This window comes from Sorex araneus, chromosome 10, assembly GCF_027595985.1.
Source record: "Sorex araneus isolate mSorAra2 chromosome 10, mSorAra2.pri, whole genome shotgun sequence".
NCBI classification, from domain to species: Eukaryota; Metazoa; Chordata; class Mammalia; order Eulipotyphla; family Soricidae; genus Sorex; species Sorex araneus.
The window spans coordinates 67,534,350-67,561,784 of NC_073311.1; the positions used below are offsets into that span (position 1 = coordinate 67,534,350).

The 27,435-nt window shown below is 48.4% G+C and overlaps 1 protein-coding gene across 2 annotated transcripts in view; it reads right to left on the reverse strand.

The window, feature by feature from the left end:
* The window catches only part of SLC2A13 (solute carrier family 2 member 13), a 118,100-nt gene that overhangs the window by 44,490 nt on the left and 46,175 nt on the right, over positions 1-27,435 (reverse strand). For both annotated transcript variants that reach the window (XM_055118107.1, XM_055118108.1), the window contains exon 4: positions 17,675-17,783. In XM_055118107.1, coding sequence (XP_054974082.1) covers positions 17,675-17,783 — 109 coding nt within the window. The remainder of the gene's footprint in view (positions 1-17,674; positions 17,784-27,435) is intronic.

Consider the following 27,435-nt stretch of genomic DNA (forward strand, 5'->3'; position numbering starts at 1 on the left):
CAGTTTGGTGTGCCCCCCCGCCCCCCCGCAAAGGACAGGGAAAAAATGCTGCCATCAATTTTCAGTAACAGACATGACATTCATTGTGATCTCTCAGGGAACTTAAAAATAGCCAGTGAGTAACCAGGACTGATGTGAGTTGTCACACAGGAAGAAGCACAGAATTCAGGGTTAAAAATACCAAAACCATGCTGGCTCATCTGAGGGACCTGGAGTCATGGATTAAAATAACCCCCTGACGAATTCCAGCTCCGCAGGGCCAGCGTCAGAGACACCGGGAGTCAGGGTGCGTGTGACCTGAGCTCAGCAACTGGCTGTGAGTCACAGCTGCTGCCGGTGAGAAGCAATGAGATTTGATTATGTCGTCAGTCACAGAACACCTGCCTCCCACTCCTGCATGCTCCCCAAAATCTGATGATCCACTGAGAACATTCAAAGCATCTTGCCTCAGGAGTTGAGAAGCAAATGAAAAAGGAGCTCAGTAAAAACTCACTTTCTGACGTGTTCTGCAACTTCCTGACACAACTATGCAGAGAAAACACGAACACGGGGAAGAAGCCGCAGCGGAACTGTCTCTGGCCTTTGCAAAGGTCAGTGCCGGTGCTGACAGCCGAGAGCAACTGGGCATGAGGCCAGCACAGGTGCTGGTGAGCATCGCCATGCTCATGCCCCGTCTGCTCCCTCTGCTCTAGGTTAGGCGCCTCGGAAGAGAGGTCCTTCTCCAAAACATAAGCACCGTGCAGGCAGTCTTCCTTCCACACTGCTGGGAGGGCCCAGAGTGGCAAACACGACCTTGCTGTAGTGCTCTCAGAATCTCAGTTCTGAATGGAAACGTCAGCTGCCACCACACAATGGCAGGCTAAACAGGGCTGGCAGCAAAGGCTGAGGGTTCGTTCCCTCCTATGGAGACGAGCACTTGGAGGCTCACCTCATTTCCACAAACTCCCTCTGGGAACAAGCAAAGAGCCCTCGGCGGGCACCTCAGTCCAGAGATCATCCAGCGTTAGACACGGTGAGAGCAGTCTCGGGGTCTTGGTTCCAGGAGTGAACCCGGCAGCCAAGGTCCCCGGGCGGGAAGAGGAGGCCCGTCCTGTGTCCTGGTTCCACCCGGGGGCCCGAGACCACGTGGTTGGCCTGGGCGGCTCTGCTCGACCGAGACTGGGCCAGGGCAGCCCCTGTGGGGCAGCGGGCGTAGCTGGGTGCTCCCGCCCCTCCAGCAGGGTGGTCACGGCCTTGAGGGCCTCGCACCCTGTCGGCTCTCCTCCTCCTGCAGAGACCAGCAGTGGGAGCACAGTGCGGGCTGAGGACGCCGCCTCTGGCAGATGCGGGTCCAAGGCTCACCCTCTTTTCAGGCCTCCACTTAAGTGGGTTTTCTTCACACACATGAAGCAACTGCTGGAATCAATCATTACGCCCATCTATCAGATCCTTCCCACTCCTCCCATCTCCAGATACTCCCTCTTACAACAGCCAAGTGACGGACAGCACCCACACGAAGGCCCCACCTGGGCCCAGAGTCCAGCACAGGAGGTGCTGAGTCCACATGCAGAGTCATCGAGGCAGAGGGGCGAGCCTGAGGCCCTCTGCAGGGGCAGGCACGTCCAGCAGGAAGCGCCCAGCAGCACTGCCATCCTTCAGAACCAGAGGGGACAACTCCCGGGTCTGCCCCCAGACGGCCGCGGTAGGCTGAGCAGCCTCCTCGCAACCTTTCCCACAACTCACCCAGAAGGCGCCTCACTGCACCCAGCGTCCCGGCATCCTGCCGGGAGCTGCACCCTGCAGCCTCGGTCCCTCCAGACCCCGTATCTGGCAGCACCTCCGAGCCTCTGGATTCCGACGCGGAAACTCTTTCCTGATCTGACTGAGCCGCTGGCGCCTGCTTGTCCTGTGGGTGCACGGGGGCGGACCCATGAGGGTGTGTTTGCCGGGCCTGGGCTGCAGCGCTCTCACTACTAGGTGTTACTGCCCTCCCTGGCAGAGAGGCTGCAGGAACAAAGGCAGCTCAGAAGAAAGACTGTATCTGGGGCTGCAGCCATAGTGACCTGGGTTTGATCTCCAGCACCCCTGATGGTCCCCTGAGCCCTCCAGGAGTGATCCCCGAGTGCAGAGCCAGGGGTCGGCCCCAAGCACCCCTGCGTGTGGCCCACCTCTAAAGAAACGGGGCATTTTCTGAGCCCTGAGCAACAGACCGTGACTTCCAGCACAAGGCATTGTTTCCGTCCTCTGTTTTGAATGAGCTTCCTGCCGTGCAAAACTGAGTCAGACAGGCTGAACTTAGCTCCAGCCCTGCGTCATGGTCTACCCTAGAGACTGGTCTCATCACTGTCCTCAAAAGGACAGGCAGAGCTGAACAGAGGTGCTCAGACAGACAGACGCTCGCATGCCCAAGTCATGGTCCACCCTAGAGACTGGTCTCGTCACTGTCCTCAAAAGGACAGGCAGAACTGAACAGAGGTGCTCAGACAGACAGACGCTCGCATGCCCAAGTCCACTCCTCATTATTCCCAACCTGAAAGTGGAGGTAAGTCAGTGCCCACCGTGGCTGATGATGTCTCACTTCTGTGTATGCCGTGAAGTACTGTTCAACCACCCAAACCAGCGTGATTCTGATGCCACAGGGAGAAACCGTAGAAGCAGGAAACCAAACCAAGTGAGTTGGCCACTTTTGTGGGACTTCTACAATAGCAAATCCATACGGTGCATGAAACATTTCACAGGGGCTCAAAGCAGGGACTAGGGAGCTTTTGCTCAAATGTGATGAAAAGTTCTGGAGAGGAAGAGGGTACAGGAAGTGATCCACTGTTAAGCAATCATGATCATGAATCACAAAATCCCATTGATCGTCGAATTTCTCGAGTGGTCTCAGTAACTTCTCCATTTGTCCTATCCCTGAGATTTTAGAAGCCTCTCTCCACTCCTTCCCAACAATGCTGCCTTGGAGACTCTTTCAGGGTCAGGGGAATGAGATCCAGCTGGTTACTGGCTTTAGCATATGGATACACCATGGGAAGCTTGCGAGGCTGTCCCATGTGGGCAGGAAACTCAGTAGCTTGCTAGTTTCTCCCAGAGGAAGAAGTAGGCTATAAGATATAGCTTCTGGGAGCTTGTTTTTAAGTCTCTGGATGTTGACCGTTGATGGGATTACACACACCTGGTTTCCTCTGCCGGTACCTTCATGCGTGAGGCCTGTCCAAACATATGGAGAGGGGCCTTGAGAATGTCTGTGGCTAGGTTCCGGTGGTCTTCGGCTGCCGGGAGCTCTGCTAGGGGCGGGGAGGGAAGCTGGAGCCCATCTCCTCTGAGGGGCCCTGGGGAAGACAGCCAGGCGTGTGGGCAAGAGACTCTGCTGTTAAGCAATAATGCCATTAAATCATACACTTAAAAATGGTAGAAATGGTAACTTAAGGAAACAACAAATATGTTATTACAGAAAAAAAAGCCAAAACCCACTCAAATTATAAATTATAAAAGTAACAAACCAGAAAAACAACATCCAAAAAACTTCAAAGTGTTAGCTCCTCCACTCCACTCTGCACTGTGGTAACTGGGGACTTTAGCACCTCTCCCTCCTCGCTTAAAAGCACGGATGGGAAGAGGAAGGTCACAGGTGAGGGACCAGGGTCCAAGGAAGCTGGACACTACGGAAGCAGAGCCCAGAGGAAGCCTCCCCGGGCTCTGACCCTGACCTCGCCAGCTCCACGGGAGCCAGTTTCTAGAGCAGACAGTGAAGACTCTCTGTCGGGGGCCACGCCTGGCAGTGCTCGGGGCCATTCCTCGCTCCATGCTAAGGACTGTTCCCGGCCACGCCGGGGCCTGAAGTGAGAGAGCCACGCTGACAACACAGAGGAACACGGGTCTCCAGGCTGCCGAAGCCCCCGAACTGGCCCCTACCCGCCACACCCTCCGCATACAAGCAGCTCCACGGCCCCACAGCGGGTCTCGGGAGAGACGCCGAGCCGACAGACCCCCAGCCTCTGCCATGGGACGGAGCTTCACAGCCCTCCGGCCGTGAAACTCACAGGCGCGCTGGTCTGCAGGCTCCTGACAGAGGGGTGGGCCGAGCTCCACCCTGCTGAAGCCCCCACACTGCACCCCCACCCCCAGCATCCACCACAGGAAACGATTCTCGGCTTCATGACTATCCCGGGAGAGAAGCCACGGTGATGAGGCGGCAGGTGGGCTCTGCTCCGGGCGAGAGCTTGGGGACGGCAGCCCCCTGCTGCCCGGCTCACCAGGAGCCCCGGAGTCTCTGCCAGGTAGGGGCCAGCTTCATGACTGATCAGAGACACAAGGGGCTGAAACTCACAGGTGCGCCAGGCCTGGGGCTACGACTTGGAGGGGAGTCCACCCCCACCACAGCCTCTGGCACTGCTTCACAGCTGATCTCAAGAGACTCAGACCAAGAATCAGCCCAGCGGGAGCACACCAACTCAGACGGGAAGGGCGAGAAGCCAACGCAGCTCAGTAAGTGAAACGAACCCAGAGGCGCGACCAGTGGCAAACGCTCCCCGAATCCGCACTGACTTTGACAGCAACACGTGAGATACAAGTTTCACAAAGTGTTTCTACTGTCTTTGGACAATTCCACCTACCATTTTAGTGTAACAAACAATGCAGAATAAATCATTTCGTCCTGCTAAAGGGAGAATCCTGGGGGTGAGTGAGAAACCACAATGGTGGGGAGAAGGCCACATTGGGGTTAGAGCTGGAAAACTGAATTACCAAAATAACTGTATTATGAATAACTCTGCATACCACGGTGTTTAAATAAAGTTAGAAAAAACCCTCCCATAAACAGGTAAGCTACTTTACACATGAAGAAAAATTAAAGACCCAAATATGTTACTGATTTGCATTTGTTCATTATAACTATTGTAATTTCTATTTTCATGGAAGGCTTGTAATGTTACTTGTACTGCATATACTTTATCAAGGTAAACAGTAAAAACAAACAGAATTAAAAGGAGGACACCAAAATAATTCATATTTCACTGGAATATATCAGTAACGTGGAAACTTAAATAAAAAAGATGTTTTCCACACAATAACCTATAACGTTTAGTGGTCTATAACCTAAAACCTTCCTCACTGAAAAATCCCTAATTTTCTAGGAAGATTCATTTTGCCAGTTCCAGCATGAGGCACCTCTGGCTATTTTCCACGTCAGAAAGATGTGTGGGAAGCGGTTAGTCACTGCCAGGTGAAGAGGTGCCCGCCTTGCTCTGCAGTCACCCGACGTCCAGTATGAACAGCTTAGCTTTGTCCACCTGCATTCGTGCAGCAGAGCCTGCCCGGGGCCGGGCCCGGAAACCGCTCTCCAGCACCTGCTCCACACAGGGGCGCTCCCTCGGGTGCCTTCTCCCTCCCTGGAGCCAGTCTGGGATCCACAGCAGCCGGATGGATGCACTTGAATCTCTTAACTCCTGGTAATTTTTTTCACCAGTGAGCATCAATTCCTCCTTAAAATGTAACCATAGTAACAGTTCAGTGACTGCATTTCCTGTATCTGCTGAGCACACAATAGCCTATCAGTACTCTGCATGCCTTTCAAATACTATTTTTTAAAAATTTTATTTATTTTTTTAATTAGTGAGTCACCGTGAGGGTACAGTTACAAATTTACCCATCTTCATGCTTGTGTTTTCCTCATACAATGTTCGAGAACCCATCCCTCCACCAGCGTCCATTCTCCACCACCAATGAACCCAGTATGCCTTTCAAATACTATAAAAAAAAAGAATTAAGTATTTAAATGAGGGTAAGGAAATATTTTTAAAATAGCACATACTAAGGTTAAAAAATATGATTTTTCATAGCTCACCGTTTTGGTTTTTTTTCTGGTTTTTGGGCCACACCCAGCAGCGCTCAGGGCTGATTCCTGGTGGGGACTGGGGCCCATACGAGGCACCAGGGATCAAACCTGGGCGGCCACACACAAGGCAAATGCCCTGCCCACTCCACTACCGATCCAGCCCTGGCTCAATTACTTTTTAAAAATCATTTAGGCTTCACCATGAAAAAAAAATGAGTACTAAGTATGATACTCTGTTTTCCTTCTAACCTGTTTCTTAGTCTCTGCTGTTTTACGCTCACTGGAGTTACTTCTTCACTTGTTTATATGTGGATGCTTTTTCTTAGGAAGATTTCAGAAATTCCTATCAATTGCCCCCCTTTAAAGCATAAGACTCAGGGGCTGAGGGTGTGTCTCAGAGGTAACGCATCTGCTAGGTGGATCTGTTCCCAAGCAATGCTGTATCGGGCTAAATGTGACCCCTGGCCCCATAAGAAAATACATTTAAAGGTAAGTATTCAGGTACTTGCTTATTCTCCTAGCCTCACAAAATAATCATGACCTACTTAGTTATGCTCATAGTCAATCTTTTCGACTACTCAAAAGGGACCAAAGCCACAGGCAGCCTCACACTGTACGATGCTCACTGCCCCTTCCTCACACGGTCACCCTCACCCACCTCTGGAAAGATCTGGTGGCTGCTAGTTTCTCCTTACCATTATTTCAGCCTCATGTTCATTCTTTTTTTTTTTTTTTTTTTTTTTTTTTGCTTTTTGGGTCACACCTGGCGATGCACAGGGGTTACTCCTGGCTCTGCACTCAGGAATTACCCCTGGCCGTGCTCAGGGGACCATATGGGATGCTGGGATTTGAACCCGGGTCGGCCACGTGCAAGGCAAACGCCCTACCCGCTGTGCTATCTCTCCAGCCCCGCCTCATGTTCATTCTTGATCATGTAAAACCACATATGATACTCATCAAAAAAAAAAAGATTACTTTCCTCTTTAAGAAGACTTTCAGAAGTGTTATTATATTCCAGTTGGGAAACTTCATCACCCTCTTAAGGGCACAGCCAGATGGCAGGTAAGGAAACAGGACAATACGCAATCAGCCGGACCTAACAGACAGAAACCACAGCAACAGACCCTCTTCCGAAGCTGACACGGGACTTTACCAAGCCAGACCATGACCAATCCCAACCGATCTAAAAACAGACATCACCTGATCTTCTCTGTGGTGTGAGCTATTTCATTTCTGTTTTAATCTGCATCACTCTGACAATTAGTGAGGTAGAGCAGTTTTTCATGTACCTTTTGGGCATCTGTATTTCTTCTTTGAGGAAGTTTCTGTTCATCTCTTCTCCCCATTTTTGAGTAGGGTTTAGTGCTTTTTTCCTTGTAAAGTTCTACCAGTGCCTTATATATCTTGGATAGTAACCCCTTATCTGATGGGTGTTGAGTAAATAATTTCTCCCATTCCGTGAGCTGTCTCTGTATCCTTGTCATTTCCTTTGAGAAGCCTCTTAGTTTAATATAGTCCCATTTGTTCTTTGCTTCTACTTGCTTAGTCTGTGGCTTTTCATCCTTGAAGATGCCTTTAGCTTCAATATCATGGAGTGTTCTGCCTACATTTTCCTCTATGTACCTTATGGATTCAGGTCTGACATAAAGGTCCTTAATCCATTTGATTTGACTTTTGTACCTGGCATTAGAAAGAGATCTGATCTGAGTTCACTTTTTTTTTCTGCTTTTGCGTGTAGCTGACCAGTTTTCCCTGCACTACTTGTAGAAAAGGCTTTCTGTGTTGCACTTCATATTTTGGCTTCTTTACTGAAGATTAACTTACACATCTAAGGATCTGTGTCTCAGCGTACTCGACTCTATTCCACTGATCTGAGGATCTGTCTCTACTCCGCCACCATGCTATTTTAATCTCTACTGCTTTGTAGGACAATTAGAAGTTGGGTGTTCCTTGCAGTACTATCCATAACTGCCAAAATTATGGGTGGGAAGCAAATCTAAGTTGTCCAAAAATAGATGGTTGGATAAAAAAAAAAAACTATGGTGGGGCTGGAGCGATAGCACAGCAGGTAGGGCATTTGCCTTGCACATGGCTGACCCGGGTTCGATTCCCAGCATCCCATATGGTCCTCTGAGCACCGCCAGGAGTAATTCCTGAGTGAAGAGCTAGGAGTAACACCTGTTCAACGCTGGGTGTGACCCAAAAAAGCAAAAAACAGAACAAAAAAAACTATGGTACACATATACAATGAAATATTACTCAGCCATAAGAAAAAATAAGGTTATGGAACTTGCTGATATGTGGAGTGACCTGGTGAGTATCATGTTGAGCGAAGTTAGCCAGAAGACAGAGCGATCTCTCTCTTACACAGCATGTAAAGAAACACAACTGCAATAGCCAACACTCAAAAACAAGGAAAACAAAGGACACGAGGACCAGTACTCAGTAGGGAATATGCCTTTTGGGGTGCTGGGAGAAGAACAGGAGGGAGCCACATCTATGGCAGAGGGAACTGTCCACCTGGGGGAGGAGGTGGTGCTGAAACGTGGTAAAGTGTCAAGGATTAAATCCTGAGAACAACAGAGCTGGAATTCACATGGCGAAATGTGTTTGTTTATTTTTTAAATGCCTTTCCTCCAGGCAGACTGGTGGGTAGGAAGCAAACGAGGGGGTGGACGATGGTGAGGGAAATGGTGTGGAAACACTGGGTGCCTGAAACCCATTCACGAAGAACTTTGTAAGTTCACAGTGACTAAGAAAATTTAAAAAGAAAAAAGAATGCCCATTTCACGCTTCTATTTAGCACAGTGCTGCCAACGTAGAGCCAGAGAAATTAAGCATAAAAAGAAAGTAAAGGGTGACAAATCGGACAGGAAGAAGTAAAATGATCTCTGTTCACAAATGACGTAATCTTTTTAATGTAGAAAATCCTGGAGATTTTCCGAAAGTTTGTTAGAAGAAATGAGTTTAGTAAAGAGGACATTAAGACAATGCACAAAAGTCAGATGCATTTTTACAAAGTAACAATAGAATAAAAATAAAATTATAAAAATGATTCCATGTAAGATACCATAAAGATACTTAGGAATTAAATTAGGAGTTAAAAATCTGAATTATGAGAAGTGATTTTTTTCTTAAAGAAAAAAAAATATATGTGAAAACATATGCTATATTCATAAATTATAAGATTTGATATTCATTACTTTCGAACTAGGTCGACCCAGGTTCAATTCCTCCATCCCTCTCGGAGAGCCCGACAAGCTACCGAGAGTATCCCGCCCACACGGCAGAGCCTGGCAAGCTCCTGTGGCATATTCGATATGCCAAAAACAGTAACAACAAGTCTCACAATGGAGACGTTACTGGTGCCCACTCGAGCAAATCGATGAGCAACGGGATGACAGTGACACAGTGAATACTATGTGATCTACAGATTCAGTTGCAATCACTACCAAAATCACAATTTTTTCCCTTTCAAAATAATTGAAAACACATCCTACACTTATGGAATCTCGACAACCTTTTCCACAAAAAGAAGAACGGCAATGTGATACCCAAATGCAAATAAGCAGATCCTTACTTAATACAGTACACAAAGATTAACTCAAATGGACCCAGCACATGTTAAACCTGAAGTGAGGCACTCTGAGGGGAAAACACAGGGCAACAGCTTGTGGCACGGGATCTGACAATGCGTCTTCTGATGTGAGACATTCACAGAGGCAACAAAAGAAGACAAACTGAGCTTCATGAAAAATGTGAAAACCTGTGCATCAAAAGACAGAATCAAGAGAACAACAACAGCAAAATAACAGGCAGATGAGAGAAACCCCTAACTGGATAAACATCCAGAATGCAAAAAGTATTCAGTAATCATCAAGGGGATGCAAATCAAAACCATGAGATATCATCTCACACCACAGAGATTGGCCCACACCAAAAGGAGCAAGAACAAGCAGTGCTGGCACAGAGGCAGAGACAAAGGCACTCATTCACTGCTGGTGGGAATGCCAACTGGTCCAGCCTTTTTGGAAAACAATATGGGAAAACAATTCCTCAAAAAACTAGAACTTGAGCTTCTATACGACCCAGCAATACCACTTCTGGGCATATACCCCAGAGGTGTAAAAACACAGCAGAAAAGTCATCTATATTCCTATGTTCATTGCAGCACTATTCACAATGTCCAGAATCTGGAAACAACCTGAGTATCCAAGAACAGACAATTGGAAAAAGAAACTATGGTACATCTACACAGTAGAATACTATGCAGCCACCACGAACAATGAAGTCATGAAATTCACTTACAAATAGATGGACATGAGGAGTATCAAGCTGAGTGAAATGAGTCAGAAGGAGAGGACAGATATAGAATCACTGCATTCATTTGTGGGATATCAAAAAATAAGCATAGACGGGACTAATGCCAAGGACAAGCTGTTAGGAAAAATGCAGTTATGAAATTCTCTTATAAACGGATGGACTTGGAGAGTATCATGCTGATTGAAATGAGTCAGAAGGAGAGGAAAGACATAAAGTGTTTGCACTCATTTGTGGGATATAAAAATATATCTGAGACTAATACCCAAGGACAGTAGAAACAAGGGCCAGGAGGACTGGACCATGGTTAGAAGCCGGCTTCGGGTGCTGGGGGGAGACGGCAGTTGGGACAGAGAAGGGGCCACTATGGCAAAGACAGTTGGAAACACCCACTCTGGATAAGAACTGTGTGCAGCCCAAAAGGAGAGAGAAGAGAGAGAGAGGGAGAGGGAGAGGGGACGGGAGAGGGAGAGGGAGAGAGGAAAGGAGAGAGAGAGGGAGAGGGAGAGAGAGAGAGGGAGGGAGAGGGAGAGAGAGAGAGAGAGAGGGAGGGAGAGGGAGAGGGAGAGGGAACAAGAGAACAGCACATAGGGTGTGGGATAACACTGATTTCTCCTTTCTCTCCATGCAGGGAGCTTAAGTTTACTGAGTTACTCCCATCACAGTGCTCCCAAGGCACATCTAATTCCATCAGGTGCTCCCAATCTGTGTTTATCTTTAGCCTTTCCTTTGTGATCTTCTTCCCCCATCTGTTAATCACTTTTATCCCCAAACCAGACCCTGGGACTTGTAAAGTCATGTTCTTCTGAGGACTCTGAATTTTGTATATGTAAAGGAAATACTGCTTTTCTCTTTCCTTTACATTTTTTGCAGTTTGCTTTAGAGCAATGTCCTTTTAGTATAGACACAGGAAGACAGCTAACACTGTCTTCTGTAACGTGGGAGTTAACTGACTCTGAATAATATTTACTCCTGGGCATCCTTCATACATATTTTCTTGATATAAGCCTCAGATGCCCTTAGTTCCTAACATCCCCCAAAGGAGGGTCCTGGCAAGGGATTGGATGGACCCAGGGCAGGCTGTAAACTACCCTGGCATTGGAAAGGGACAGGCTAAGCACCATAAAAAGTATAATAAATTAAGAGCACTGTCATGGAACAAATTCTGTCATGACCCAAAAAGAAATATCTGAATAAGGACCCTGCTGGGATTAGGTACGACTGACCTGCCTGAGCACTGCGGTCTGGGATATATAGCAAGGTGTCCCCAGGAAGAGCCAATCTGTAGGCTTAACGGATCACTTACTGTGTTCATACAAAATGACTAGAAATAAACGGAATACTAGCTACGGAAGGAGAAAGCAATATGCCCTTAGATGGAATCCGCCCTTAATTATTATTATTATTATTATTATTATTATTTGCTTTTGGGTCACACCCAGCAATGCTCAGGGGTTACTCCTGGCTCTGCACTCAGGAATTACTCCTGGCATTTCTCAAGGAACCATATGGGATGCTGGGGATCAAATCCGAGTCAGCTGCATGCAAGGCAAACGCCCTCCCCACTGTGCTATCACTCCAGCCCGGAATCCCACTCTTGGGAGCTTGGTTTAGTACTCCAGGGTGCTGAAGCCCAGACGAGATTTTGTCTTTGAGTTAATCTTCTAGAAGAATTTCCCCCAAGGATGGGCTTTACATCTGTTGATTGTTATGATAATGTTCACCCCCCCATGTGTATCCCCCCCGCCTTAGGATTTCTATATAATCACACTGTGAGACTTGAATTACCAATCAGCTGGTCACTGATTACCAACCAGCCTGTGGCCCGGCCTCCGTTCACCCACTGCTGTCCACTGCTGTCAGCTGGCCTGGGGAGGAGGTTCTCGGCCAGCGAATGCACTCACCTTTGAACGCACAGCAGGGCACTTACTTTCCTTGAGTGTGGCCAGGTTTCCTGGCACTGTGTAGGGTCCCCTAAACCCTGCCAAGAGTGGTCCCTGAGTGCAGAGCCAGGAGTAGCCCTGAGCAGCACTGAGCATCGCCCCTAAAATAAAACAAAAACCAAAATTCCGAAGAAACTATGTGTGGGCACTGATACAGCCACTGAACTTGGTTATGTGCAGGATTAAGTATCTCACATACACGTGAGGAGCAGCTGCTGAGAGACCCTCGAAGGAAGGAGGTGGGCTGGGAGAGGGTCACCGGAAGACGCAGGAGGTGGTGGTCACACCTTCCCTACAATAAATTAAGGCTGAAACTGCATATTCAACCTGCTTTTGCACTTTCTCTTTTCTGGTACTGCGCTCCATCCAGTTCAGCCTATTTCAGTCCGCCCAGCAGAAATAACCCCATGGAGGCAGTGAGTCTGCTCACACAGAGCCACACGCAGCCTCTCTCCGCCATGAAGGAACGTCACCAGACTGGTTGTCTCCTACTGAGCAGCTTAACGGCATTCGAAATCCTGCAACTCCACCAGGCCGAGGAAGCACAGCCACAAACCTGGGCGGAGTCACGGTTCAGTGGCCCCGGAAGGAAGGATCCCAGAGCTCCAGCCAGCCTGAGCTGAGACCTCGGTCAGAACACAGGCGGGGAGAACAGCTGCTCCTACCCCTCAGGGAGAACGACTTCCTGGCTACACCCGGAGCTCGAGTAGCAGGAGACTCCCGTGTGACGGGGGTCTGAGACCAGGAGCAGAAGGGTCTCTCCAGTGCTGTGGCAGGCGCAGGCCTGAGCACAGAGGCAGCAGCCTGTCCCTCTGACGAAGGGTGGAGCATGCAGGAAACACGTTTCAGCTCCCACGTTAACTAGAAAGTCCATTTTTCCTTCAAATGTGCCTAAGATCCATTTTCTTTACTTGAAAGGCAGTTAGAATGAAGGCTACTGGTAGGCATGCTAGTGTCCTCAGTGGAGATGGCTCGAGACCAGCCCCTGGCCCCTGAGGGGGCGTTCCACACTAGACCCACCTTCTTTTCTCTCCTACTAGACTTCCACCTGAGAGATAGAGAAGCTCCATGACAGGCTCATAAGGCAGCCAGAAGAAGCCCGGCCTAGGTTTTGGTTCCAGAATTCCTGGAATTGAGCACAGATACCGGGAACTGAGTCATGATTTCCCCAAAGTGAGATAGCCACGGTGAGGTCAACTAAGGTGCAGGTAGGGAAGCCCCCCTATGTAACTCCTCTGAAACCCTTACGTAACTGCAACTTATAACCAATCAGCTAAGTACAAGTAGTGGAAAGGCCCTCAGACTTCGGCCCAAAGGGTGGTCTGCAGAAGGCCCCTGTTACATATATATATATGCTATGGTATAAAAGCCTTTTATACTTCTGAGACTCGGGGCCGCTCATTTTGAGAAGGCTGCCAAAGTGTTGGAGCCAATCAAGGGCCCCAGCTCGAGTAGCCAATAAAGACCCTTTGCTTATTGCATCTCAACTTGTCTTTGTGTGATTCGTCTGGGGAGATCTCGGCCCGGTTTAACACACCCAAAGGGCCTGAGGCAGAGATGCATCTGGCACCATCCCAACTGTAACAGCTGGCCCAGCTGCTGCGGAAAGCCCTGCAGAGCCAGTCTGTGACCCACTAAAGCTCGGGGTTTCGAGAATTATGACCACAAATCTGGCTGGGCTCCAGCCTCAGTGCCTGAGTTCTCACTGCTTCTGTGTCCCTTCACCCTGCTTCTGGCCACCTTTGTGTTGCTGTTTTTTTTTTCCTTCTGGGTACTCCAGGGCATGTGCCTTGCATGCAGCTGACCCAGGTTTGATTCCCCCGTCCCTCTCAGAGAGCCCGGCAAGCTACCAAGAGTATCTTGCCCACAGGGCAGGGCCTGGCAAGCTACCAGGTGTAGCTGATATGCCAAAAACAGTAACAACAATCTCACAATGGAGACGTTACTGGTGCCCGCTCGAGCAAATCGGTGAGCAACGGGATGACAGTGCTACAGTGCTGGCCATGTTTACTAGCTCGGCCATATTTCCTGACTGCACGGTAATTTTTATGGGAGAAGATCTCATTGAGGCTAAAATATAAGCATGGAGCAGATTCAAAATACTATCCTCACAAAATTAAATTAATTATGTACAATGAACAAATGCTGGCTTCCCTGGGAACACAGCCAAAACTAACCAAATACCAGGAAATTTAAGAACTGGGTAAGTTTTTCTGTATCTTGACTGAGAAGGATACAATCTTGCTAGCACCCCAGCCTTTTCATCCTTAGATGCTACTACACCCCACTAGCTGTGATTACATATAGCTCCCCCAAAAGAGGACGATGGCGCCAGCTCTGGGTCTCCAGCGTGAAGGGTGAGTCGTGGGCTGGGAATTCAGCATCAGCCCTGCTGCCACTGCCGTGACCCACTAGCACGTCACAGAATTAGGTGGAATCCTGTAAGATCAGAGTCTTGGGGTAACAATGCGGCCGAGTGACAGTATGCAGAGAAGCAGGAAGGTGCAAGCTGGCACCAGCAGGAAGCTAACCACTTTGTCACACTTCTTTCTTTTCCTGTTACTATTACATAAAGTCAGTAATGTCTGGTACTCGGTGTTCAATAAAGCCGCAGGTAACCTAACTTGCCAAGTTTTCCCACAGGTATTTGCTATCTCATAAATACCCTGGAACATGATCTGCCCATTTGCTATAACTGGTTATTTTTCACCTGCTCTAGTTGATAGGAAAGAGACAGGAAAAGGTAATCTGGAAAACTCATCTGGTAGAAGACTGATTAAGAGTAGAGGTCTGGAACAGGGTTCAGGCCTCCAATTTTTTTTTTTCTTTTTGGGTCACACCTGGCGATGCACAGGGGTCACTCCTGGCTCTGCACTCAGGAATCACCCCTGGCCGTGCTCAGGGGACCATATGGGATGCTGGGATTTGAACCCGGGTCGGCCGCGTGCAAGGCAAACGCCCTACCCGCTGTGCTATCTCTCCAGCCCCCAGGCCTCCAATTTTTCCACACAAAATCTGAAATTCAAGATTCCCTTTCTCTATTGCTTACTGACGTTCTGCGCAGCCTTAGAACGAGCCGAGCCGTCTTCTGCAAATGCTCCTCCAGGGAAAAATCGGACACCTCCCGCCCCACCTCCGTCTAGAAGGACGAGGCGCTCGCCAGTGTGTCACTACAGCTGACTGTGCTTCTCCAAGGAAGAGAACACTGTGAACCCCGAGAGCAAGCACCAGGCACGCACTGCCCACTCTCTCCCGCCCACCTGGCCGACCTCGCTCACATGCACACACCAGGGTGTGAGCCAGTCGTCAGGCTGGGTGTAGGACAGATGACAGTGAGACTCTGGGAGTCTTCTCACAGCCCCACCTTTCATCTCCGTCTATCACGTCCCTTTCTCCTGACACCTGCGGAAATCAACTACAGATCTGTAAGGGCCAGAGCAATAACGGCAACTGTCTACCAGGAAAACTCACACTCTGAGTTTTGCTTTTTTCTCTCTCTTGTGAATAGAGAAAAATCTATTTAGTTGCTCATTTGAAGTTAATAAAGTGAAAGATGTGTCTGAAGGATTTGATGATTTTAAGAACTCAAAACACCACTGACAGATAAGATAAAAGGTGATGACTGGGGCACAAAATTAGTTATTATACAAATATAAAATACTTACATATACTCAGTAGTTTTTCATGGGAGAAAATGAGAAAACTATATTTTCCAAAAAAGAAATCTTTCCTTCTCAAAAACAGGATAGTAAATAGGCCAAGAAGGGAGAAAAAAGAAAAATAAATATAATATTTCAAAATGTAATTGGAAGATTATCTTTCAAAAATTTTCCAAATGATCTTTCAGTAAACTTTTTGAGAAATTAAAAATGCTTCGTATTTCAAGTTTACACAAATTCAGGAGAAAAAGATGGAGTTCAAAAAAAATTTCTTCAGAAGATTAGGTTTGGGCTATGGATCAAGGGTGCTCACGTACCATTCCCACTTAGAAGGGAAGGAGCTTAAACACACTGAAATGTACAGCAAGGAAAAAAAACCCATAAACTCTGAACTCTGGACTCACAGAGTAACATTTTATTTTTATTTATTTGTTTGTTTGTTTATTTTTTGCTTTTTAGGTCACACCCAGCGATGCACTGGGGTCACTCCTTGCTCTGCACTCAGGAATTACCCCTGGCAGTGCTCAGGGGACCATATGGGATGTGGGGAATCGAACCCGGGTCAGCCGCATGCAAGGCAAACGCCCTACCCACTGTGCTATCACTATGCCCCAGAGTAACATTTTAAAAACAAAACAAAATGATTAATGTTTTCCCCAGCCAAGACCTACTGTAAGCTGGAGGAGACAAACCCGTGATTATTCACCGAGACCTGCACGACGAGAGGAAGAGCCCTGCACACAGGCAGCGGCAGCTAAACGCATCTTGCGTGTAGCTTCCATACGCTCCCTCCGGCCCGGGAGCTGGCGCTGCTCACGTCAAGGAAACAGGGTTTGCCTGGCTTCCTGCCCAGGGGAAGTGTCTGAGCCCTGTACATGGGTAACTCAGGGGTCAACCCCTCATCTAGGGTATAATGGCCCGTAAACTCCTAGGGAGCCCCTTGCACATGGCACCATTTGGACACCATCTCAACACTGTCACAAAACACTGGGTCCTTTGTCCTCACCGTCTGGATTCACACTCAGCCCCGCTATCTGACCACTTCACTTGCACCGTGTACGAGGACGGCGGGGGGCAACTCACAGATCAGGGTGCCAGAAGCCTCACGCTGCACCCCAGTCTCACCAGGGTTGGCGCCCTGGATCTCACCAACATTCACACTCTCTTTACCTCCCAAACACCTGAACCTGTGGCCTTACCAACACCCAGTCCCTCTCCCAGCACTCAGGACCCAACCTCATCATGCACACGCCCTGACCTCACAGAGGAGAGAGAGAGAGAGAGAGAGAGAGAGAGAGAGAGAGAGAGAGAGAGAGAGAGAGAGAGAGAGAGAGAGAGAGATGCATCCGAGTGCCTGCCACGCTGACCGCAAAGGGTGTGAAGAGCCTGTGAGCAGCTCACACACTGACTCCTCATGACTCCACCGACTGTGCACAGAAAACAACTGCCTCGCTAACCCTCAGGGACACGAGGTCCTGCAGATCCAAACTCCCCTACACCAGGCGCTGCAAGACTGACCCAGGCGAGAGCAAAGGACACTCACCCTGAACGCAGTCCACAAGGCGACACCCCGTCAGATGCTGAGTACGTCAGATTCTCAAAGGGTCCGTATGTGCCAGCATGCATGCAACTGACTCCCTGAAAGCAAACTTGGACGTCACAGCCAGCCACTCCTGCAGTGCGCATGAAGAAGCAGCTTGCAAGGGCACACTCAGCTCAGGATGCACGTCTGTACAGCACTGGCACTGGGGGAAACGGCCTGAGGTTCCAGCCAGTGATCACTACACCAAGCAAGCAATCACGCTGGCGGGAAAGTCATTAGGCATCGTCCAAAAGGAGAGGTCTACATATTTACTACAAGTCACCAAGAGACTTATCATGTTCGCAGGTAAAACAATTCCTTACGATTGATTCAGTAAGAGTCAGAAAGACATACGTACATGATGGTGTTAATGCCCGAGAGCTGCTGGAACATTTGCAGGCCACACCCCACAATCAAAGCCCGGCGAGTTGGGGGGTAACTCAGCATTCTGCAGATCACAGGTCCAGCTTTTATTAAAAAAAGAAAGAAAAAGAGGACACAGCTATTATTGTTTAGCTCTCACAGCAATTATTCCCATTAGGATAAATTCCCCAAATTTCATAAAATCAACATGACTAGGCATTTTTGAGTAGAACATACATTTTTACAGAAATATGGGCATATGTGATGCTTATTTTTAAAACAAAATTTGTATGCATTTCAGTTTAAATTGTAAAACACAAAACCCACAAAAGAACTGAACTCAAAACAGTTTTTGACAGTAGAAACCTACAAAAGTGTTAGAACTCACTCTTCCTTAAATACCAAGAGTTGTGTATTTATTCTTCATCTATATTCAAGATTAGTTATTAGATTCTATCTGATATGGGACTATGTATAAGTAAGTGGAAAAATTGCTTAAATCAAAAGAACAGCACTCATAAAAACAGTTAAAGAGCAGAACCAATTTCAATGTATTTGACTAAAATAATAAAATCTATTCCAAGCCACTCAACTGAACTGAAGGCATTGGGCTATGATACTGGACTTGTGTACCATTAGCAAGTCCCCAGAATACGTGCAGTGACTCTGTTCTGGGCTGTCAACAGTTCCCTAAGAGGTAGACAGTAACCCGTGAAGGACCATGGACAGCTCCCGTCGAGGCCAGCAGTTCTGAGTTCTACACCTGTGTTTCAATCTTACTAAAAACAACCCCTTCTGGCCCTGTTTGCTTTCTGTGACACCCCTGGGATACCCAGGGGCTTCGGGGCTACGAAGTGCCTGTTGGGAAACGTGTTCTCAGCTGCGGGCAGTTTCCTACGTGGTGGTCTCGACATGTATATTTCAGGCCACGGACAGCTCTCTATGGGCCATCTGGTGATCAGAACAGAACAGAGTTCTGAAGCACGTATCCTGGAGTCAGGAGGCTAGAACATTCCTGTAAAGCTAAGAATGTGAGGCTCACACCACGCCAGGCTGTTTCATCGGGGCAACCCAGAGCCCCTCCCCCGCCCCAATGGAGCCAGCCCTGGCAGCCGAAAACCTCCCGAGAAAGCTCACGGCCGCTCTCCACACGCTCGGGCCAAGCCTCGCCCAGGAGTGAATCTATTTCCGGACCACGCAGCTGCACAACATCTCATACTTTATACCTCTGAGATATCAAGAGTAGCACACCACATTGATGAGGTTTAAAGTAGAAGGCAACCAACCTTAGGGAGAACTGAATTATACACGTGTATACACACACACACACACACATATACAGATATGTTAAAGGTTGCACACACAAGGCTCGACCTTTAACAACATGTTACTAATCTCTTAGAGAAGGGCTTAATGGCTCCTGGGTGAAATGCAACAATCCTCACTTTCCTCTAAGAAAACTTTTCTGGATCACTCTTAGCAGGTTACTCATAACAAGCAATACGAAAGAAATTATTTTGGTTCTGCCTCAGGGGCAGGGGTTGGGGCTCAGGACGGACCTATTAGAGATGATGGTGAGAAGGTGTAATGGTGTTGAGATTGGTGTTTGAATATTAAATGTAATCAATTATTGTGACAACTTTATAAAAATAAAATAAAATTTAAAAAATGAGGTTCTCAATATAACTCCCGCAGGCCTGCTGTTAGCCTGATCGCCAAGGGCACCCACCCAGTCCGGAAGCACAGCTGCCCACTCTTCCCAGGATGCCTCGGGTGTCCTCAAAGGCCAGGATCATTCCCAGCAGCCGCCATGCCTGCCCCTGGCCATCCCATTAGTGACCCCTAGCCAAGTCAGTGAAGTCCCGGAAATAAGCCCAGCTTGAGGGATCTCTCGGAGTTCTGACACTCCAGCTCAAAGCCGGGGGCAGAATGAACTGCCGTCTCCCAGCCACGGTGATGTTGGTGCCAAGCAGGCAGGACTCGACAGAGCACGGCAAGGTCGCCATACACAGGGGTCTGGGTCAGGGGAGACGGGACAGCATCCCTGCAGGAGCCGTGCACACAGGGTCCAGCCCAGACGCAGCAGAGCAGGGGACTTGTGCAGAGAGGCCGCAGGCTGCGGCAGGCTCAGACCATCTGCGCGTCCAGGAGTGGACAGCAGCAGCCAGTCTGTGTGCCCGGGGTCTCCTCACGCCTGGGAACCTAAGAACATGCTACAATGTGGGATAGACCAGACATGAAATAAGCACGCAAGGCCTTTTAACAACAAAACTTATCATTTACCTGTGGACCAGGGATGACTTAAAACACAATCACAAATATACGAACCCTTTCTCAACTGTTATCACCTTCACGGAGAACCTGGGCCCTCTGCGGCAATTCTTCTAAAGGGCCCAAGATTCAACATGTGCAGGAAGCCTGACTGTGGGGTCAGAGAAACTGGGAAAATTATGACAGATCAGGACGAAGTCTAACTTGTCCAAATATTAAGCTAAGAACAATGACAGAAGCATGATGCTTATTTTACTAGTTTTTAAAAAACATAAACCACGAATACTTTTGGTTTAGATTTCCCATCAAAATAAGGGCACTGGCAGTTCCTTTATGAGATTTTTTTTCCTCTTTACAAGTAAGTTTTGGTCACAGCAGCTGCATATCTGATTCTGCAAAACAACATTAAAGAATTTCCTTTCAGTGAAATCATAAACTTAGCTTGATCAGGCAGTAAAGATGACTATGAAAATGCAAACCAACATTAATCTAGTATCACAGAACTTAGAGGCAAAAAAAATCTATCAATTGCATGAATGGGTTGAAAGTTAAGTGAAAATTTTAAGATGTCAAAATTGTATTACATTTAAGAACTTTTTTGTAAATAACGGTTCATAAAATATTCACTTATTATTTAAGCCTCTTTCTTTAAAAAACAAATTGCATACAATATAAACCAAAGCAACCACATAGGCTGGAAACGAGGTACAACACATACAGTAATAGAGGTCAAGGACTCAGGTGCCCTCTCAATGTCAAACGTGCCCGCCACGGTGACCCTAAGCACTGTCATCCTGAGAGGAGCGGCCTGGGGAGACGGTGCTCAGAGTGTGCCACTTCTGCCCAGACCCTTGCCACCCTGGGGAGCCACCTGCAGCGGACGGGCACCGGACAGTGGAACTCGTTTTCACTGTGCAAGCTACTGGGCCTGTGGGAATTATGGCAGCCGCAGAAGCTCAGCTACAGACTGATCTGAAGGAAAAGGAACGACAAAGCTCTGGTGACGAATGGGACTGGATTCAACACCAGCGTGCAGCTCAGGAAGGTACGAGTGGAGAGCCAGGGAATCTTCGTTAAATCTGCCAGAGGAGGAAGTCTGTTTCCCCACAGACTCCCCTCGGCTGCAGCAAGACTCAGCACAAACACAGCCAGACGGGCGCTGCAAATGCCAAGCCTGTTGACAGACTGCAGAGCCGGAGTCAGGAGAAGGGCGGGCGCGGGAGGGCTCCGGGGGCAAGGGACATGTCCATGGCCTTCGCACTGGTCCACCCGCCTTCCACAGCGCTGCAGACAGAGCTCCGGAGGGAGTCCCGGGGGCTGAGGCCGTAAAGCAGGAAGGGGGGCGGGAAAGCTGCTCCAGGCCGGGGCCCCCCATCCAGTACGGGACCAGCGAGAGCCAAGCTGCTCGACCAGGCCTGTGGTGACCCCAGGACCCCTCCAGATGCCCTGCTCCAGGCCACCCCTACGTCCCTCTGGGCTTTACTGTTGATCCGATCCTAGCACCTCCTGCACCCCCTCCCCAGCGTCACACGGCCCCCAGAACCGCTAGGCTGGAGCGCTGGACTCTCACCCTCTTGGCCAAGTAGCACTGTGAGTGGCCCCTGGGCCCCAGGGACCCCTCCCACGCCACCCCCAAGAAGCCCTTCCCCAGCTGGCCCTCAGGCGTGCTTCCCACAGACACCCACTACTCTCCAGTCTCCAAGCTCCTCCCCTAACTCCCTCTCCAGCACGTGCTTCCCAGAGCCTGGCTGGCCTGTGTCTCGCCAAGAAGCACGTATTTCACCTCCTCTCGAGGACCCGAGGGTGTCCGGGTCTGAGCAAACATCAGTTGGATGCCCTCCACAATCACGCTGGCTGACATGACCCAGGGGGTAGGTAGAGAGCCGGTCCCTCCTGCCCTGGGCGGTGGCTGAGTGCTGCCAGCTGGGCCTCTGCTTCACGTCCTACTTCCTGAATCAAAAGTCAGCGGGCAGCAACCCGCACAGACACTCCAGAGCCACGCAGATGGGAAGGTGCACTGCTGGGGGGACTGACGCAGCAACGGTGAATGTAAAGAACCACGGACAACTTTACCAAGTAAACAGAGAGCCACCAGGAGCCGTGCAGTCCCTCAGGCCCCAGATCCCGGGCTGCTGAGTCCCTCCTCACAAGGGGGCCGTACAGCACACAGCACAGGGAAGGCAGCTGGCACTCCGGACGTGCCAGGAGGCTGGCCTCAACCCTAAAGAGCTAGCGGGCTTCCGTAAGGAAGGGATCCCTTCACCGCAGACACAGCTTGATGCTCTTCTTTACAGATGCCGGCCTGCTACTTTTAGCAAAGCTGAAAAGAATAAAAAGAGAAGAAGGAAAAGGTGCCAAACTAAAAAATCCAAGATTACTTCTAAAACTAGACTCTGGATTAGAATGGATCAGTCTTCTACCTCTGCAAGAAACAAAATTAAAAGCACATACAGAATTTTTTTCACAAGTCCTAGGACACATCCTAGCGCAGTGTCAGTCCAAGTCTCAGCTGTGTGTGTGTGTGTGTGTGTGTAAGACTGCACTGGCAGGGAAGGTCAGCTGAGGCCCTCTCACCCTTCAGATGCTGAGGGCAGTCTCAGAGCTCTTAGCCTAGGAGCAGGTCCTTCTTGGGGCCACTATTTCACTATTTTATTTACTATTACTTTTCTTTGGGATGGCGCGATAGCGCAGCAGGTAGGGCGTTCGCCTTGCACGCAGCTGACCTGGGTTCGATTCTTCTGCCCCTCTCGGAGAGCCTGGCAAGCTACCGAGAGTATCCCGCCCACACGGCAGAGCCTGGCAAGCTACCCGTGGTGTATTCAATATGCCAAAAACAGTAACAACAAGTCTCACAATGGAGACGTCACTGGTGCCCGCTTGAGCAAATCAATGAACAATGGGATGACAGTGACAGTGATACAGTGACACTTTTCTTTGTTGGTGGCCAGACCAACAGTGCTCATGAATCATGTGGTGGTGGGGGTTGAAGCCAGGGCGCCTGCCCACAAAGCATTCCAACCCTAGAGATCACACATTACACCTAGAACACAATTCACCACTGAATAAAGTTCATTAAACAACTACTACATCAAAAGGAAAGCAAAGAGAAAGTAAACTACCCAAGAACATTCAGGAGAAATCAATACTATTTTATGAATTTTGGCATGTTATATCCCTTGGTACGTAGGTTTTAAAAATACTTTGCGCATGAATGATTTGCAACCAAGAATAACACCTTCAGGAGACAGAGCTTCCTGCAGACTGAACAAACATAACCCGCTTTCCTCTCTAGGCGGTTAAACATATACACACAGAGCAAAGTACACCGTGTATATGATAACCTATACACGTGCACACAACTGCACCGGAGAGGACATGCGGTGAGCAAGCACAGTCCAGACCCTTTCTCCACTCCCCGCCCTGCTGGGCGGAGGAAGGCAGGACTCGCTGAGATGAGATGCTTCTGTTTCCGCCGTTCACAGCTGCTCTGCTGCTCTCTACAAGCTACTGATTAACTTAGAGGAGTGCACTCGCACACACAGGGTGGCACAGCACTGACACACCTGCCCTGGGCAGGACACCCTCTCGCAGCAGCTCTGCCCTGCGCACAGGTGGCCACCAGCCCTTGTCCCCGAGGAAAAGTGACACCAGGGCCGAGGCAGCGCTGGTCTCTCCTTCCCAGCCGCCAAAGACACTCAAAGTGAAGGGATTCGCCCTAAAGAGAACAGCCCCTGCCACGGCCCAACTTCTCCGTCCCAAAACCAAAGGGATGAGCCACTGGCCTGCACCCGTGCCTCAGCCTCCAGCCCATACCAGCCTCTCTGCACAGAACAGGTCAGCTGTACTCCAAGCAGGTACTTTACAGTACAGGTACAGTACCCTACCCAGGAGTGCTACCCACACAGGGTAAGTTTCAACTCCTTCACTGACAACATTTCTGAGACGGACCCAAGATGCTACAAGGATTCACTGGACACCGTTAGGCTCTTAAAAACAGTGCCAAATGTGCACTAGGTGGCTCTGGGAATTATCTAAGTGACTAGACCCTCTGGGGCCAGTGAGATGGCTCAGTGGTCAGGACATACACTCTGCAGCAGGAGCCCCCTGGTTCAGTGCCACGTGGTCCCTCAGTACTAAAGCTGATGCCAGAGACTGCAACTTTATCTACCCAAGTTTATAGGAAAATCTATTTGGTACCGACCCGTTCCCTTTTCAATGACTTTATTCTGCAAATACACTCTAGTTCCATCCATGATGGCGTGACTTTGTTCTTTCTTAGAACTGCACAGAATCCCTTGTGCATATCTATCTATAAATATACTGATAGTATTCTTTTGTACATATATGTATGTGTATACGTATATATCACAATTAACAGTATTGTAAAACACAGAATTTCAATCAATAAAGTTTGTCTAATAAAAAATAATTAATTCTAACTAAAAATAGGCCATATGATAAATATACTCAACAAATTCCATGCTGCTCAGGTTCTTCCTGTCATTCTGTGAAGGCAGGCAGAACAGACAGGGAGCAACCTCTAGCTGATCTCTTCCCACCTTTCCGGGGAATTAAGTACAGAAACTCCACCCCAGCACAACATTAAGGAACCAATGGGGAAGCATGTAGAAACCCACGCAGACCAAGGAGTGAAGTCAATACCGAACACATAAGCAGCACCTGGAAATCTCAAACAGGGTCTTAAAGGACACTAGATGAGAGTGTTTATTGAGTCCAAAGAAAAGACAGCAGAGGCAATTAGCAAAGCACAAGAAAGCACCAGAGTTGAACTGAAAAGCCATTACAGACAGAAATGAAGAACATGGTAGGGGATATTAAAAAAAAAATAAAAGTCAAGAGAAGCTCTGAATAGGAGAATAACAGAAGCTGAGCAAAAGATTGATGAGCTCCAGGTTGAAAACGAGGAAACGTTTATTAGGAAACAGCAGAAAGTGAAAAACAGTCTGGAAGGTAATGAACGGCCTCCCAGAGAGCCGCAGGACGTGACGGAGACAACGTGGGAGTCACTGGCATCCCTGAAGGACAGGAGGGCAACTGTGAGAAACAACAGTTGAATCCTCAATAAGAGCTTCCCAGAGTTGAGAATTACAGGCACCAAGATCCAAGCAGCCCGAAGGGCCCAGTGAAAACAGACTATTAGGAAAATTGCAAAATGACAAAATGTAAAGACACAATGTTGAAAGCAGCAAGATCAAAAATACTTACAAAGGAAAGCCCCCAAGATGTACCGCAGGTCTATCAAATGAGACTGCGAGAATATGGAAAGATATATGGAAAACCCAACAAACCGAACACCTCACCAGGAATACTCTAGCAGCTAGATTATTATTCAGGTTTGAAGGAACTACACAGAGCTTCATGGCAGGCAACAGCTCAGGGAATTCACTCAGACCAGTTTTGCAAGAAGCAGTAAAAGAACTCCTCTGAAGGACGGGAGAAACCTCCCATCATGTGGCATCGAAGACGTGTTGTACAGGGCTGTCCTCTAGTAGATTAAGAAAGGTTAAAAACATATTACAGTCATCACAAATTGACTTCTATTGATTTATTTTCTAATAATTATACGTGCCATTCTTTTAAGATTTTTAGACCAAGTAATATGAAATAAATTAGCTATGTGCCTGCCAAGGGGGGAGGGGAAAGGGAAGCCTCGTTTATAAATGAAACAACCACAGTAAGGGTCAAGTACAAAATAAAACAATGTCATATGTTTCAGATGCCAGAGTTGAAAACTTAGTTATGTAAATGAGAATAGGCAGTATACTACATTATATTAATTGATTTAAATTTCCTTATTTACATAGGTTAAAATCATAGAGCAATTAATCATTACAAATTGGCTTTTGTTGATTTATCTCCTGATAATTCCATGTGCCATTTCTTTAATCTTGCTGGAGTAAGCAATATGAAACGTGTGACATGTCTGCCGGGGGCAGGGAGCTGGTGGCAGGGGCCCAGGGACACTGCTGGTGGGACTGGTGCTGCAGGCCTATAAACCTGAGACAATCCTGTTATCAACAGCTTTGTAAGTCACTGTCTTAATTTAAAAAGAGAGAGGGAAAAATGAAGAACATACCTTTGGCCATACAGTTCAGAGTCGCAAACCCAAACACAGTGTGCGACAGACGAGGCAGCAAAGTCCCAAGGAGTCAGAAATTGAATTTTTTTTTCTTTTTGGGTCACACCCAGCGATGCTCAGGGGTTACTCCTGGCTCTGCACTCAGGAATTATTCCTGGCGGTGCTTGGGGGACCATATGGGATGCCGGGGATCGAACCTGGGTCGGCCGCGTGCAAGGCAAACGCCTTACCTGCTGTGCTGTCGCTCCATCCCCAGAAATGGAATTTTGGAGTGAATCAATGTAATCACATTCCTAAGCCGGAGGTCTTTATCTTATTTTGGGGAGAAGGTTCTCCTCTCCCAAGCAGTGCTCAGGAGGTCCCAGGCCCCCCTCAGAGGTTCCCAACCTGGGGCTAAAGTGATGCAAAGGGTGCTGCAATGCCAGGGACAGCCACTAGCACTGCAGCAGTGCTCAAGAATCACACCCTGTGGTGCTCCCCTGCGAGGCTCAGGGGCCTCAGGGCTACCCCAGGGCAGCTAAGGGGACCATGTGTGGCTGGGGATAGAACAAGGGCCAGCGGCATGTAAGGAATGCACTGGAAACCCTGTCTTTCTTCTTCAGCCCCAGCAGGAGGGATCTGATAATTACGCTGCTGTCTTACCCTTTAAGCTCTAAGTAGCATCTAACTTAAAGAATACCCCTAACAGTTTCCCCAGTCACACATTATTAGTGTATGTGGGTCTCAGGGGAATTGATTAACAAGATTGTCATCCTGCATTCAAGCTGTCAGGAGGAATCTGGCAGGCACATTAAGGAAATTATTTGTGATAGACAGTTTAAAATAGGAATTAAAAATTAACACAGTGTTGAACTCAGTAACATATGGAAGTATTCCTGTTCTTATAAAATTGAGTATGGAAATTAATGAAATACTTGTAAACAAGGCATCTGCTTAGAATAAACATTTATTTTGACAAAAGTTCAAGATATATTTTCAGCTAACATGACGGTCAATAATTCATATCTTTATAAGACATATACGTGTAAATAGACTTTTAAAAATATTATTACTGAATCACCATGAGATATTGTTAAAGTTGTTCATACAACAGTCCGACACCCATCCTTTCACCAGTGCACATTTCCTGCCACCAACGTACCAGGTCTTCTGCCCACCCCTCTGCTGACCCCTGCCCCGTCCCACTCCCCGAGGAGCCCACCCTGTGCCAACCACCTCTCTACTCCTCTTCCCCTCCCTCCCTCCCTCCCCCCCTCTCTCTGTCCTCTCTCTCTCTCCCTCTCTCTCTCTCTCTCTCTCTCTCTCTCTCTCTCTCTCTTTCTCTCCATTGCAGTTTGCAATACTGCTACCGACAGGGTTTGTGTATCACCTGACTTCCTTTCAGC